At 42.9% G+C, this 16,722-nt stretch overlaps 2 protein-coding genes across 5 annotated transcripts in view; both read left to right on the plus strand.

Moving 5' to 3' along the window:
* RFC3 (replication factor C subunit 3) overlaps positions 1–9,158 on the plus strand; it is a 34,672-nt gene extending 25,514 nt beyond the window's left edge. Inside the window, exons 8-9 of one of the 2 annotated variants that reach the window (XM_068112491.2) lie at positions 3,761–3,830; positions 8,079–9,158. In XM_068112491.2, the coding sequence (XP_067968592.1) occupies positions 3,761–3,830; positions 8,079–8,270 (262 nt within the window). In that variant the 3' untranslated portion in view covers positions 8,271–9,158. Of the gene's footprint in view, positions 1–3,760; positions 3,840–8,078 lie in introns of both variants that reach the window. The other variant, XM_068112492.2, reaches the window with a different exon arrangement.
* A 3,989-nt stretch (positions 9,159–13,147) lies between these two features.
* Positions 13,148–16,722, plus strand: part of NAXD (NAD(P)HX dehydratase) — a 48,396-nt gene continuing 44,821 nt past the window's right edge. Inside the window, exons 1-3 of one of the 3 annotated variants that reach the window (XM_068112499.2) lie at positions 13,148–13,312; positions 15,374–15,460; positions 15,673–16,179. In XM_068112499.2, coding sequence (XP_067968600.2) covers positions 13,213–13,312; positions 15,374–15,460; positions 15,673–16,179 — 694 coding nt within the window. In that variant the 5' untranslated portion in view covers positions 13,148–13,212. Of the gene's footprint in view, positions 14,230–15,373; positions 15,461–15,672; positions 16,180–16,722 lie in introns of all 3 variants that reach the window. The other 2 variants (XM_068112498.2, XM_068112497.2) reach the window with 2 other exon arrangements.

The raw sequence follows: 16,722 nt of genomic DNA on the forward strand, positions 1-16,722 counted from the left end.
AATTCAACCACCAACTATTTTTGAGATCAACATGGGCCAAAAGGTCAACATAGTCCAAAAGGTCAACAACCTTTTCAAATTTCTAAAATCCTCAATTTTCATCCGAATTACTTGAAATTTGAATAAGATTAACATATCAGTGAACTGAATTCAACCACCAACTATTTTTGAGATAAACATAGGTCAAAAGGTCAACATAGGCCAAAGGTCAACCACTTTTTTCTACTTCCTAAAATCCTCGATTTTCATCCGATTGACTTGAAATTTTAATAGGATTTTTATATCAGCTAACTGAATTCAACCACCAACGTTTTTGAGATTAACATAGGCCAAAGGTCAACAACCACTTCACATTTCTAAATTCCTCAATTTTCATCCGATTGACTTGGAATTTGAATGGGATTTTCATTTCGGCAAACTGAATTCAACCTGGTGTTGGCTTAGCGGTTAGGGCACAGGCTTGGGATCCTAGAATCCTGAGTTCGAATCCCGGTCGATCGCTGAATTAACGCCAGGGGGGTTGACTCAGCCTGTCATCCTTCTGAGGTTGGCAAATTGAGTACCAGCTTGCTGGGATGAATTGTCCCGGTGTGTACCCCGATTTAGAATACGTACACCGTATCCTTGCACATCGTAAGAGTCGACTAAGGGTTGGCGTCAGGAAGGGCATCCGGCCATAAAAATATTGCCTCAAAAAGGGAACCATGAGGTCATGGGGCCCGCAAGGCTAACCCCCACACTAGCAGAGAAAAATGGCCTTAAAACGATCATTCATTCATTCAAACTGAATTCAACCACCAACTATTTTTGAGATTGACATCGGCCAAAAGGTCAACATAGGCCAACGGTCAACTACTTTTTTCAAATTCCTAAAATCCCCAATTTTCATCTGATTGACTTGAAATCTGAATAGTATTTGCATATCAGCTTACTGAAACCAATCACCAACTATTTTTGAGGTCAACGTAGGCCAAATTGTCAATTTTCATCTAATTATTTTAAAATTTGAAGACAATTTGCATATCTGGTCACTGAATTCAACCCCCAACTATTTTTGAGGTCAACATAGGCCAAAAGGTCAACATAGGCCAGATTTCTAAAATCCTCAATTTTCATCCGATAGACTTGAAATTTGAATAGGATTTTCATATCAGTTAACTGAATTCAATCACCAACTATTTTTGAGATCAAAATAGGCCAAAAGGTCAACATAGGCCTAAGGTCAACCATTTTTCTCATTTCTAAAATCCTCAATTTTCATCAGATTGACTTGAAATCTATATAGGATTTGCATATCAGCTTACTGAAACCAATCACCAACTAATTTTGAGGTCAACATAGGCCAAAAGGTCAACATAGGCCAGATTTCTAAAACACAATTTTCATCTGATTAATTTAATTTGAAGACTACTTGCATATCAGGTTACATAATTCAACCATCAATTTATTTGTGAGATCAAAAGGATGCTCTACCGCGTGCCATTCTAATTTGTTCTCTTTTGCCACGTGTCACTCCATGAGTGATTTTTCATCTGTCTGTTTGTTTGTCTGTATGTTTGTGACCAGGATATCTCAAAAAGTTGTGGGCGGATTTGGACGAAACTTGGTGGAGAGGTTGGGTGTGTGACGAGAAGAATTGTTTCAATTTTGGTGAAGATCCAGATCCAGATCTGGATCTGGCTCGTATAATTTTTTTAAGTGATTCTTCACCATTGGGAGTTAGGGCCAAAAACGATACATATCAGGATATCTCAAAAAGTTTTGGACGAAACCTGGTGGAGAGGTTGTGTGTGTGATGAGGACTAATCAATTCGATTTTGGTGAAGATCTGAATATGCATTCGGATACAATAATTATTTAATTTATGAGTGATTCTTCACCATTGTGATAGGGCTAAAACCGATACATAGCACGATATCTCAAAAAGTTATGGACGGACGGATTTGGAAAAAACTTGGTGGACTGGTTGGGTGTGTGGCACGGACGAATCAATTCAATTTTGGTGAAGATCTGAATCTGGATTTGGATATGATAATTATTTAATTGTAAGTGATTCTTCACGTTTGAGAGATCGAGCAAAAAGCAATTATAAAACATGATATTTTAAAAAGTTATGGACGAGTTATGACTAAACTTGGTGGACGAGTTGGTTAGGTGACAAGAACAAGCCAATTAGATTTTGGTTCAGGTCTGACTCCAGATCCAGCCTATCATTGGGATACAAAACATAAACTGTTCAGCCTGGTGGAGGTGTGCCACGCTCTACCGCGTGCCATTCTAGTTTGCATCATGGTACGATCCAGTGGCACATTCGGTTTTAATGTTATCTCCAAAATGTCATTATGTGGATGATATTGATGTGGTTAACTACATGGTTTTTCATAAACTGAATCGCAGGATTTATTACCGAGATAGCCTGATAGCAGACAAAAGTAGTAGTGATTATAATGTGCAGTATCTGGAAGTGTTGGAGTTGGACAGAATGGTTTTGGTACGAGTGTGTATCATGAAGTTGACTATTTTAGTTCTCAGCAGTCTTGTATACCTTTCCATCTGGTAATGTACCAATTAAAATCGGTTATAATGTTTTTTCATCTCAGCTAATTAGATTTGCAAGAATATCTTCAGTAAAGGATAGTTTTGTGGTTTGTGCTGAGAGGGTATTTTCCATCATGTCAGGAAAAAAAAACAAAAAAAAACACCTTTAGAGGCCATTTTTCCCCGCAAGCGGGGGTTGGCCTTTTTCGGGGACCGTGGTTGTTGTTGTTTTTTTGGTCCCCTTTTTGAAGCAATGTTTTACGGCTGGATGCCCTTCCTGCCGCCAACCCTTTTTGTCGCCTTTTTACGACAAACAGGGAATTACCAGTGAACTGGTACTCAATTAGCCGACCTCGGAAGGATGACAGGCTGAGTCAACCCCCCTGGCGTTAATTCAGCGATCGACCGGGATTCGAACCCAGGATCCTAGGATCCTAAGCTGGCACCCTAGCCGCTAGCCCAACACCAGGGCTTTGGACGTGGGGGTTATATTTAGCTAATAGTTTGATCAGATCATGTGAGAATATTTTTTGACTAACGTCACCTCTTGTTTAAGTTGGTTTGGTTTTCGTGTAATGAAGCTAACAGGTGTGTGTGCGTGTGCGTGTGCGTGCGCGCGTGTGCGTGCGCGCGTGTGCGTGCGCGCGCGTGCATGCGCATCAGTGTGTCATGATAGTTAAAAAAAATAAAATAATGCCAATGAAATTTTCTTGACTTTCATTGGTAAAGGTTTGTCGGTATGCTTGTACCATTCAGACTGTTAGGGGTGTTATGAGTTGCTGCAACTATAAAATCATGTTGCCAAACTTGAAATTTCTCCATTCTTGATTTGACATGTATGCATGAAGTAGTCAACTGTTCTTTGTATAATACACTAATTTTAAAGTTCCTATATCATTAATTTCTACCATGCTCTATATGGAGTGCTGTTTCTGCCAAAGCGGTTTCTTAGTTGTGGTTGAAATCATGGATGGGTTGCCACTCCAACACAAGAAGTCAGGGCAGGAATCTTGAATTTGGCCAGGGTGCAAGTGATAGATTGCCTCCTACCTATTGAAGGTGTGGATAAAATGCCTTAATATATTTATGTACTGTATTTATTGCTTGGAGTTTAAGAGTACTGTGGAAAATGAAGAAACATTGGCATCCTGGACACTTATGGCACTTTGTAGGCTTGAATTGACACATACCTTGTTCCCTTTCCCCTCTATACAATGCACAGGCTTCTTGAGGTGCGTGGTCGACTTTATGAACTTCTCGGTCACTGCATTCCAGCGGACTTGATCCTAAAGGTAGAATGAGTGAGTAAAAGCTATTTGGCTGGCCATTTTGAGTTCAGATGGCTGAATTTGAGAATAATGTGGATTGTTTAGGACACAAAACAACATCGGCAGAACCTTTTGTATATCTTGGTCAATAACTCTTTTTGGTTTCTTTCAACAAAATTGTGCATCAATTATTTTTGCATTTGTAGAGTATCCACATTCGTAGAGTATCAATCCTGTTCCAAACGTGCAACACTATTTCTGTTTAGGCAGTGTATAGGTAACAGACCAATGCTCAAATCGCTCCCAAAAATAAAAAATAATCCAGGTTATGCACATGAAACAAAAACATATGCATACTGCGTATGTGCATATATAATATACCGTGGTTATATAGCTCAGTAATTCCAATTCTACTGGGCCATTGGCTGACACCAGATGTCCGAAGCCTGAGGCCTATATGTATTGTCACCTTCACAAGGCCCACGATGCCTATTGCCTCCAACCTTTCGATATCTGATGATCTTTTTAACAGTCCCTTAGGTTGTTTTACACTGCATGAAAACCTTGTTGGGAGGGCACGGTAATTGTGAATATGACACTTTCGAATAAGCTTACTATAGCGTACCAGGCTCGATGGCAGAGCTGAACTGTTCCTTGAGCTGAGGCGTAAAACTATACGCTCGCTGAGGGCGGACAAGGAGGCCTATGTGCGAGGAATCTGTGAAAGGGTAGAGCATCACTTGTGGACATGTGATGCTCGTCCTGCCTACAGAGGAATCCGTGCATTGCGTTCCTCTAAGCCTGTCCCTAGGTGTACTGCAGTTGTTGCAGAGGGTGGTGGCTTCTTGACAGAGGAGTCTGAAGTGAACGCCCGCTGGGCTGGTTACTTTGAGCGGCCGTACCAGGCTGACCCACCGGCTGTTGTGTTGGATGTCAGGGGTGTTGCTATCCCAAATGTTGACCCTCATCGCCTCCCCCCTCCAACCCCCCCCCAATTAAGTGTGAACCGTCTTCACTTATGGAAACACAGGCAGCGGTGAATCGGCTGAAAGGGGCAAATCTCCTGGGATTTGTGGCATCTTTGCATCTTTGCAAATCTCCTGGGATTTGTGGCATCTTGCATTTTAGCTCTTTCACGAGCCTCGATTCAGTATACAAAAAAAAAAAAAAAAAAAAAAATCCATGCTGAGCTTCTCAAGGCTGGTGGAAATGCTGTACTTTTTTGTATACAAGATCGAGGCTCGTGAAAGAGCGAACATTAATCACACAAAAAGTCAAACTGACACATAAAGCACAAAAAATAAGGGGAGCGGTAGACAAGATGGGGAGAGAGGGGGAAGGACACAAACACAACATTTGAGATCAGGGACATCGGGAGAAATGTGGGAGGGGGAGGGCTTGGGGGGAGGTGGGAGAGCTATAAAACATATGAACACTGCAAGGACTTCCAGAAAAGAAGTTGTAATTTCAAAAAAAAGTGTATCTGGGGTGAATTAGCGGGGGTAGAAAAGATCAAGCTTTTGAATGGGGGAAGATAAGAGATGGTGGTGAACAGCTGTTTTAAAGACCTGGAGGGGAGGAGTGGGATTGAAGGGAGTGGGGGAGTTTGTTCCAGAGGCGGAAGAAAAGGGGAATGAAAGAGTGAAGGTGAGCAGAGAGCCTAGATTTTGGCCGTTTAACCATAAGAGGGTTGCAGGCAGATCCTGTGCGACCTGAAGGAATATTGGGGGGACAGCACAGAGAGAGCTGGGGGAGCAAGGCCGGAGAAGAGTCGGTAGAAGACAGAAAGACCACCAACCTGCCTGCGGTGAGTGAGTGAAATGCCCTCGGAGTTAGCTTCATCGCAGGAGATTCCAATTATTCTGAAAGCTTTGGTTTCAACAGCGTGAAGCCGAGCTAGGTGTGAGGAGGAGCACCGGCCCAGAGGGGGGAACAGTATTCCATTGAGCTGCGGATGAAAGCCTTTTATGTGGTGAGGAGCTCAGGTGTGCCAAGGAAGGACTTCGCACGACGGAGGATGCCCAGTCGGCGACTGGCTTTGGAGGCCAGCTTGGAGATGTGCTTTTCCCAAGAAAGATCATGGCAGATAGTGAGACCCAAAAGCTTGAGCGACAGAACTTCTTGGAGAGGATTGTTGAGAAAGTAGATGGGAGTGTTTTCCAGTCGGTCCTTTCGGAGAGACATTTTAAGAGTGTGAGATTTGTCAGGATTGAAAGACATGTTCCACTTGTTTGACCAGTCTGTGATTTTGTCCATGTCTGCAGAGAGTGAGGTGGCTGCAGACTGCCGATCTGAGGGATGAGGAATGGAGCGGCAGATACTTGAACCATTGCATGCAGTTCTGTGCTCGGTTCGGAGTACAGGCATCATCCCAACTGACTGGAATAGGGGCCTTGTAGTCCCCCTCTGTAAAGGGAAGGGTGATCACCAGGACTGCAACAACTATCGAGGGATGACACTACTCTTGTTGCCAGGCAAGGTCTTTGCTTGGATCATTCTTGAGAGGGTTCACCACCATCTGCTCAAGCACCAGCGACCAGAGCAGTCGGGCTTCACACCAAAGAGGTCAACGATTGACCATATCCTTGTGCTTTGGGTCCTCACCGAACGCAAGCGAGAGTTTCTTCGGGGGCTGCTTGCAGCCAATGTTGATCTCCGCAAAGTGTTCGATTCAGTGAATTGGGATGCCCTCTGGAGGATTCTTGGTCTTTGTGGGATGCCACCAACGCTGATCAATCTGATCTCTGAACTATACTCTGGTACTGAGAGTGCTGTGAGGTGTGGAGGCTTCATCTCTGACTTATTTCCAGTTGTTACTGGAGTTTGGCAGGGGTGTGTACTGGCTCCCACACTCTTCAGCGCTTGTATGGACTGGATTCTGGGGAGGATGTCGGAGAGGTCAGGCTGTGGTGCATCGTTTGGGAGTGTCAAGATCTCTGACCTTGATTTTGCAGATGATGCAGTCATCTTTGCGGAGACACTGGATATTCTTACCGGGGCCCTCCAGGCACTGAATGAGGAGGCGGAGCCGGTGGGATTACGGATTTCCTGGGTCAAAACCAATATCCAGGCTTTCAATGACATCTTGGATGCTGCTGTCTTGTCTGTGCCTGTTTGTAGCGAAGATGCTGAGGTCACGAAGAGAACCACTTACCTTGGCAGTGTTATTCATGTCTCCTCATGTTGTGAGACAGAGGTTGATAGACGTCTGGATCGGGCCTGGGGAGTCATGGATTCACTGGATAATGGGGGTGTGGTGCTGTCGGTATCTATGCAGGAGGACAAAAGTCAGAGTCTTTAAGTCCCTTGGTGCTTCCAGTCTTGCTCTCTGGATGCGAGACTTGGACCCTTACCAAGGGCCAGAAAATGAGACTTAACTCCTTTGGAACCAAGTGTCTTCAGATAATCCTTAGCTATCGCTGGTCCAACTTTGTGTCCAATGAGCAGTTGCTGAGAGAGACTCAGATGAGATTTGTTTCCTGTATGGGCCGTGAGCGTCAGCTGCGGCTGTATGGACATGTGGCTCGTTTTCCGGATGCTGATCCAGATCACCAGATACTCTAAGTAAGGATGCCTCGTGAGTGGAGGAGGCCAACGGGCCGACCGCGTGCCTCGTGGTTGCAGCAGGTTGATTGGCATCTCAAGGAGATAGGGATGGGCCAGGCATCAGGCTGTGGGGTGGCTAGATGGAGGCCACTGGAGTACCGTCGGAAAGTGGATGCGGCGACGCGCTGCCCCGGCACATGCCCCCATACCTGACCTGTCCTTACCATAGCACCAAAATGGCAGACGTATGATTTTTTTTCTTTTCAGGTTGCATTTGTGGGTGGCATCAGAACAGCTGTCAAACCAATGGGTATAGAGTGGATAAATACAAACATGCATACAAACACTTGCTCCATTTTATGTAGTTTACATATGAGGATGGGAAATGCTTGTAAAGCAATGTTCTTTTTTGTGACGTTGTGCTGCTGACTCTTTTAGAGTCCTATTTTATTGAGAATCAAGCTAAGATGGACAACTTGTGGAACTATAATTTGCTCGACAGTTATGAGTCGGTCATTATTATAAAGGGTTCTGTCACAGTGATTGCAACCAAACTTGTTTTTATGTTGCCTTGGCTCACTTATTGCTGGCCGACTGGTCTTAGGTTGATTTTGATCCAATGATCTCACGTGACTGCAAAGCTGCTATTTTCATTTGCTGGCCAAAATTTCCAAGAATTTTTTCTGAATGTCATGTTTCCTGTTTTCCCCATGTGCTTGCCTGCAGGGTTTGGTGGCAGAACTGATACCATTGTGCGATGTGGAACTGCATGAGGAGGTGGTGACTGCAGCTGCCCGTGCTGAACATCGCCTTGGTCAAGGCAGCAAAGCCATCGTGCATATCGAAGCTTTTGTTGCACGCTTCATGGCCACGTACCGGCGATTTGTGGAGGATGGCCTACAGGGCCTGGGATTCTGATAACAACGCTTGTCTTTGACAAAACATTGGTTGGTCATAATAAACAGAGGGGAAAACAGGAATTGATGACAGAATGGTTATTGTGATACAATAATATCAAAATATGGCAATTATTGAAGGAGAAAAGGAACAAATGATTAAAAAAGAATGAGGTACAATCCAAAATGTTTTTAGACAAACCTGCATACCTTTACATTAATATGGACGGCAACTGATTTATTTATTTATTTAACATATCAACACTATGTGATATATGAACCGATGGCCGCTGATCTTGAGGCATGTACTCAAACGGAACATCAAAGAGGCTACATTTATATAATGAGAGCAAGTTGCAAGTGGCAGTTGTGACAAGCCGGTGGAGGTAGTGAAGCAGAGGGAAAGTAGGATGCTGGTGGGTAACAGGTAAGAGCAGGAAGTGTGCTTGATGGCATATTTGAAGTAAAGCGTCTTGGTCTGAGTGTGTTTGCTTTCTCTCTCCATAAAAATACCAATTCCCTCTGGGATGTATTGTGTAGTATTCCAGAATGGATGTTCTAACCGTACAAATCCAGCAAAATTCAGCGTACTAGGAGAGTTTGCCACATCAATATGCCGAAGCAGCTTATATTTGGTAAAGTTTTGTTTGTGGAGTTTTTATGCAGAATTTCCCCCTTTTTTTTAAGTGCTGGATTCTGATGGCTTTTTTTTTTCAAACAAAACAACAATCATTTATGTATCAATCGTTTATTTCATCCAAAAAGTTCCCAGAATTTGCAACAACGTTATCTTTAACATGTAGCATTTTGAGAATTTATTTTCCTTGCCTCAGGTCAGTGTAGAATGTGTTGATTATTCATCGCATATTGTGTTAAAGAATCTTGAATAAACATTTGCAACAGAAAACAACCAATTATAGTGGACTATATTACAAAAAGGTTTTCAGCCTTTTACTTCCAAACGCTTTTCTCCCATACAGATATTTCATCCCAACCATTCCTTTTACATCCTGATCAGATTCACGTGCAATCCTGTGCCACATATCTCCTCGTATTCATACAGCACTACTTTTCTTGCTGCTTTTGACAAATCTTCCCTCTACCCTGCTCGTGATGTCTGCCTTTAGCTGAAGCACTTCTTTTTTTGTATGCAGGCTAGTGGAAGAGCTATAACTTAGAATGGATCAGGAGGCAAATGAACAAAAGGAACAGTGTTCCTCATCCTCTAGAATCTGGAGCATTGTTTACTCTGGGGCTACGTGGCAGTACACGACACATGCATGCTCGGAGGAGATTCCGTGAATTTTGTAAAACTCAAAATCAAAGTACTGCGAAAATTGCAGTTTCGTGTTCTACAATATTCAAAATATAAACATCAATTGATATTAACGAGGCCTTTTGTGCATGTGCTGTGTTTGTTTACACTGACTCAGTTTGGCTCGCCAGGTACTTTTAACCTGCTGTAACTAGCATGGAATCTGTAATTCAAATCGTCTTTTAAACATAGTTTTTGGCATTTAGATGCAAGAGTGGCATTTTCTAATTGGTTAACCATAATTGTTCTGTTCCTGGATGAAAATAGGACTGAAATGAAGCCTCGGCCTAGTGTCAGGTGTGCCTTTATCTTTATTAATTAGACATCCTACAGACGTAAATGAACACTCGTTTTACTCTGCGAGAATTGCACATCACGTGCAGCAAATTTCACCTCCCTGTTCCTTGTATTTATTGTGATTAAATAAAACCATTCTGTACACCGCCCTTTAGGCTCGGTTTGTAAGCTACCATCTACAATTCCAATAGAAGAGGCATAATTGCTCTTTTATGGAAAATCTTTTTAGAGTTTGTTTAATCCTTTAAAAATAGACCATAGTGAACACACATGTTAAAAAATTGGTCTTTAAAATCCGACAAATCATCCTTATGAAGAGGGACAGACATCTGTACAAACACACAAACTGACCGTGTTTTATATGGTAGATATCTGAGGATGATATGAGAGGAGTTGACTTCCTAGCATTTCCTGTTAATACTGTTACGGCCTGGGTTTCGGGTTTACTATGAGGGGGGTTAGCCTCCGTTCCTTCCAGAACTTACCGGTCCTGCGGCTGCCACGCACGAAAAACTTCGTACTTCGGCAGGTTGCGAACCAGCAACTACGAACGCCAATTGGTCCGTCGCACGATAGCTTACTTGTGCCACGTGACGGTCCCAATCGGGGAACGTACCTTCCCTCCGGCTTCTCCTCCTCAGGAACGTACCACTTTATTTTGTTCCTGGATGGACATTTAGATGGCCGAGCAACCGTTGGTACCCGCCGGGCTAATACTAACTTTGTTACAGCCGATCACTACTCTGGGTGCAAGCAATGGCGGACCAATGGAAGAAAAGGCATTCACGGATAGAGGGAAAGGAAACGTTTAACGATTTGATTTATTTACAAATATTTACAGTGAAACTTATCGATAGGAAAGAAAAAGGGACAAGAAGCAGAAACTTAGCTTATTATATGCCTTATGACGATTACTACAAATAAACACAAGAAGGTGCCAGCACACATTCACAGGAGAGAGGGAGGGGAAAACGAATGTTGGGAACCTGTTAGCGAAATGGCCATGATGTTACCAGATGCTTCTTGCGACGCCTTTTGTCTCGACCTGACCAACAAGCACCTGGCCGGAAAACGGCAGTCCCGAACACGAGCAGGTAAAGGTGATTCCCAGCAAGAACACGAGCAGGTAGTCCCAGCACGAACAAGGGCAGGCAAGCACGCATGTGCAGAAAGAGTCCAAGTCATGAACACGTGCACCGAGAGGGAGTCCGGCAGCCAACGGGAAGCAATGAACACGTGCAAAACTAGCAAAGTCCAAGGCCTTTTTGTCGTGTCCACGTGCAGCGAGAGGGAGCAGGGAGAGTCCGGCCAAGAGAGAGAAAAACACGTGTAGAGAGAGGCCTGTGAGAGGGTCCGGCCTAGAGCGGATGCACACGTGCTGAGTGAAAATGGTCCAATGGTCTTTGGTCTGTCTTCTGTCCTTCAAGACTTTAAATCAATCTGTGGATGCAATATTTGTGCATCTGCCTGGTTTATTATCCCTTTTATGAGTGGAGGGCCTGTCTTTCCCCTCCTCAACGCATAAAGACATACAAACCTGAAATAAGGGGAAGGGGCTAAAATAACGGTCTGAGATGAAATAACCATTCTAAGGGGCCTGTATAGTGATGGCCATTACTTTTTAGTGGTTTCCCCAAACCGCAACAATACAATTAGCGGTTGCAGTGAATATATATTAAAACTAGAAAGCATCTGAAAATGCAAAGCCCGTCCGCATCCGCGTTGTATTCAAACTTCTTTTTCCTTATGTTAGACATGACCAAAACAGCTTAAAAAATTGACGATTTTCAGCAATCTTGACCCTTACAGCTCAAAGCAATATACTTCAGTGACCCAATATGCAAACCCTGCTCAAATGTGAAGTCGATCAGCTGAAAATTGACGATTGTATGCAACCTTCGACCTTTTGATCTAAAAAAAAAATAACAATCCGTGAACCCAGCAGAGAGAGAGAGAACGAACCAATTCTATCTGATCCTAGCTGATCTAAGCAATGGAAAAAAAAAAAAAATCCTAGCTGATCCGTGAACCAATTCAGTCACCCAACATGCAAATTCTTTAATTTTCCTTTTTACGGTCAATTGGATGAAAATTGACGGTTGTATGCAACCTTAACCTTTGACCTTTTGATCTAAAATAACAATTCACTTCTAGCTTTTGATTGGTGAACCAATTCAATGACCCAATATGCAAATTATTATAATTGCAGGTCATTTGGATGAAATTTGGATTTTATGTGCCACTGACCTTTGGCCAAATTATTAAGTTGTCTTTTCCATATTCTCATAATAAAGCTTTGTTGAAAATTTGATGACAAAACTCGAATGGTAAAAAGTTATGGCCGGACAGACACATAATATGGAAGTGATTGCAAAACCCCGTCTTCCGCAGTGCAGGGGAACAGGCTAATAATACACACGGCCACTTCAACTTTTAGCAATAGATGCAAAAATGTAGTATAATTTCTCCTGTGGCTCTGGAACCAAATAAAAGTATCTATAACAGCCCTGGTGTTGGGCTAGCGGCTAGGGTGCCAGCTTAGGATCCTAGGATCCTGGGTTTGAATCCCGGTCGATCGCTGAATTAACGCCAGGGGGGTTGACTCAGCCTGTCATCCTTCCGAGGTCGGCAAATTGAGTACCAGTTCACTGGTAATTCCCTGTTTGTCGTAAAAAGGTGACAAAAAGGGTTGGCGGCAGGAAGGGCATCCGGCCGTAAAACATTGCTTCAAAAAGGGGACCAAAAAACAACAACAACCACGGTCCCCGAAAAAGGCCAATCCCCGCTTGTGGGGGAAAATGGCCTCTAAAGGTGTTTTTGTTTTTTGTTTTTTTATAACAGCCCTCACCACTCGTCGTCCCAACTATCCACCCTCCTTCCCCCATGATTACTTGCACTGACCCACATGGTCTGGATTTGCAGATTCTCCAAATATTTCACTGTGCAGAGGCCCAGCCCTTTTATCATGTACTTTTCCAAGTATTTTCAGCTTATTTCAGAAGCTTAGTGCGCCATTGTAAGTGAGAATCCGTATCTACCACAGACGTACTTTATGTTGCACTGACAGCCGATGCCCTGAAACAGAACGAAAAGTAGTGATTAGTTTTTTAAGAGTTTGCTTTGTTTTTCTTCTTTTTTTCCTCACCGTAGGTTCCCAGAAATAAGTACGCACAATGAAAGAAAAATCACTGGTCTCGCTTATTATTCATGATATGACGATCATGGCAGTGTAATCAGTAGCAGCGATACTAAATTTGTTATTAATGGGGATAAAATGTAAAAATATCAGAGGAAAGTATTCTAATTTTGATTATCTAGCGTTTGCTTTAACATCGATTTATTCGTCGAACTAATGAACCACAGAACTGACGAAAGTCGAGAAAAGAAGCAACGAAGGAAGGAGCTGTCATCGCAGAACTGGAGCGGATTTCTCCAGGAGCAGGAGTTTAAAAGTAAATGATTAGATTAAACCTCTATGTAACCCATATGTGCAGTTACTACATTGAAGTATAAAGCCCTGTTCAGTGGTATGGTGTCGCCGAGGCTCGTACTTGCACCACCTGGAGCTCGTCGCGCTTTCCTTTGGCTGCGCCGAGGGTTTGGTCCGTCAACATTACCTACGTATCTGCTTTGTTTCCGTCGCTATTTGATTCTCAGTTATCTAAGTTAAATGCATGCTTTGCGTAATTTCGTGGTGTTGTTGAATTTTATTATTTTAAATATCGAGGTTTATTGAGTAAGACAACAACAATACTAATAGCCAGACAGACTGTGTGATGTCAAAGCCGTATACTGCGTTGATTCACACTCCATCTGTTTTTTTCCTCAGTTGATTTGTGCTGTTGAAAATAACGAACGTATTCTGTTAGCCCGACACCATTTTCTATATCTCAACCCTTTGCCAAATGCCAATCGGCGGTAAATCTCGCGTGATCTTGTGGCGGTAAATCTCGCGTGATCTTGTGGCGGTAAATCTCGCGCGATCCTGTGACGGCAAATCTCGCGTGATCTTGTGACAGCAAAATGGCGGGGCGCGCAAATAACTGGTGTAGTTTCGAAACGGAAATAGTCATCAAAACCTGGGAAGAGCGGACGGTGCTCAGCATATTTGACGGGAAAAAGAAGAATACAAAAGCGTACGAAGTTATGACGAGAAATCTTCAAGAGCACGGCTTTCATAGAAGCGTGCCGCAAGTGAACGTGAAGGTGAAGCAGCTGCGGCAACAATATTACAAGGCCAAAGATGCATTGAGCCGGAGCGGTGTGTCATCGAGCGCAGCAGCGCAGAAGATCTGTCCTTATTTCGACAGACTTGATGCATTGATGGGCTCCAGACCATTGACGACTCGTCATTTGATTAGGTCTGCAGGTAAATGAATGCAATCACGTACATGGTACAATTTGCATGTGAAATGGAACACTATTCATTTACTCTATCACCCCCACCCCTTCGTAAAAGCCAAAAGTGATTTATAATTAATGATTTCTAACTAATTATATATATATATATATATATACACACACACACACATGGTGGCCCAAATGTCAGGAGCCAGATGGGGTTTGAGCAGTTGGAAAACAATAATTATTTTTTACAATGTATATATATATATATAATCGGGAGATTAAATCAGACGCGGACGGAGCTTCAGGACGTCGATCTTTAATTTTCGACAAGCTTTCGACCAACAAAGGTCTTCTTCTTAGTCGTCCCCAAGTTCAACTTCCGTTGTAATTTGAAAAGGGCTGACAGGATAGCCTACAGGTACACACACTCCCCTCTAAGCTATCTTGTCTGGGTTCGAACAGTGGTGTGTGCCGTCCCTTGGGTGGACGCAAAATGGGCGTACCGTCTACCAACATTAGTTAGTGAACATTAAATATCCCAGGTTGTCCTGCACGAAGAGTAGGCGAGTTATTGCCAGCACCAACAACATATTACAAATTCCTACCCCACTGCTGGGAAGGCAATGGCAAACCACCCAGTGTAAACCTTGCATAGAAACTGATTTACCAGAAACGATGCTCTGTCCTTATCGGAACATGCATGGTACATCTGAATTTGTGATCTGATCTGAATGAGATTCAGAATCTGAATTTAAAACAAGTAATTACCCCTTCTTTCTTTCCAGTTCAGTGGTGGCAGCAAAATTAAGAAAACATAGAGTGGAGTTAGAATTGAATGGCAGGTACCTTCTTTTAACGAGTTACATGGAAGTGAAAAGTACCTGCAAGTTAATGGCCAACAATTCGAACATTTACTGTAATTTACTCTATCGGTGGTAATGTCACATGGTAATCAATGAGTAAATATATTCGCTTTACTATCACAAAGCATTGTTTATGCCTCTGCTGATGAGGTCACCAGTTATATATAAACTCTGGCTCATGATTTTTGGGCAACCCTGTGTACATTTTATATATATATATATATATAATCGTTTCCACTTTATAAATTCTGTATTCACTGCTATTCGTGATTAAAGAAAAATGGGGTACAATTATCTTTTCAGAAGCAGCAGACATTGAGGAATCTGTAACAGAAAGGTCCGATGAAGATGCTGCCATGCACCCTCACTTCATGGCTGAATTCATGCGTGGCAAGTTATTTGATGTCCTGCTTCATTAAGAGGGACTTGTGTTGAATTGTATTTATTTTATTTTGAAAATTTGCTTTGTAAAGATCGCCGAGGCCAAAGACTATTTTTCCATTGCTGCGCAATTGCAATTTGCTCCTTTTCATTTATAATCAAACTTTTCTGGATGGGCACAAGGTTAACACTCATCTGTCTTTTTGTTTCTTTTGTTGAAGATCAGTCAAGTACGTCGGTAGACAACGCAGAGCAAAGTACGTCGGCGGCTAACTCTGAACCTTGCGAAACTCCGAAAAGCAAGATAATACAGCTGACCATCCCAGGCTCGGAAAGACGACTCAAGCGTAAGGCATCGACAGACTCCGGTGTCATGATGGACTGGATGGAGAGGCAGAGGAATGAGGAGAAAGAGGAGATAAAGAAGCTGCAGGAGAAGATGTGGAGGCAGCAGCGTCAAATTGAAGAACAGTGGCAGCAGAAGGAGGAGGAGATGTTCCGGAGGAGGATGCGGGCGGACGAGGATGCTTCCCGATGCATGATGACGATGATGGGGCAGATGCTAAACATCCTGTCCCGCATGGCTCTTCCAATTGCTACTCCGGCTTTTTCTCGGCAGGCCCCCACCTCCACGTATGGTCAGGCCGCTCGGTCAACAGACGTGGGCCCACCTGCATCGATGCAGCCATCGTCCACACCAACATATCCATTTCCCAATCCATCTCCAGGTCTGTCTGATATTTATCACCATTTCAACCAATAGTGGGGGGGCCAATGTTTTCCCGTTGAATTCAAATGTTAATTTGTGGACACTGGTTGGGTTGTCTTTAGGGATGATAGAAGTTGTAGAAAAAATATGTCTCCATTTTTTTCAAGTTCTTTATAGCGGCCATTTTGGATTATCAAAATGGCGTTTGTTGAAAACCGAAATTGTCATTATCTTGGCTTCTAAATGACCTAGAGTGTTAATTTTGGTGTCCAAATGTACATATTTGCGGATACTTAATCCAATAAACACACATTTATACACCTACATATGATCAAAAGGGTTCTTATGGCAGCCATCTTGGATTTTCACGCACTTATGCCAACACATATATATATATTTTTTTCCATCATTTTCACTTCTAAATCACATAAAGGCTGGACTTTAGTGTTCAAATGTACACTTATAATGTCTTTGTGCAATATTTTTAGTTGGCAGTGTTCATTGTTACATTGAAGGATCTCCATCCTTGCGTGTAGCTGATTGTGAGCCAGCCATCTGACGG

Source organism: Myxine glutinosa, chromosome 4 (assembly GCF_964187855.1).
Source record: "Myxine glutinosa chromosome 4, kmMyxGlut1.1, whole genome shotgun sequence".
In the NCBI taxonomy this organism is placed as follows: Eukaryota; Metazoa; Chordata; class Myxini; order Myxiniformes; family Myxinidae; genus Myxine; species Myxine glutinosa.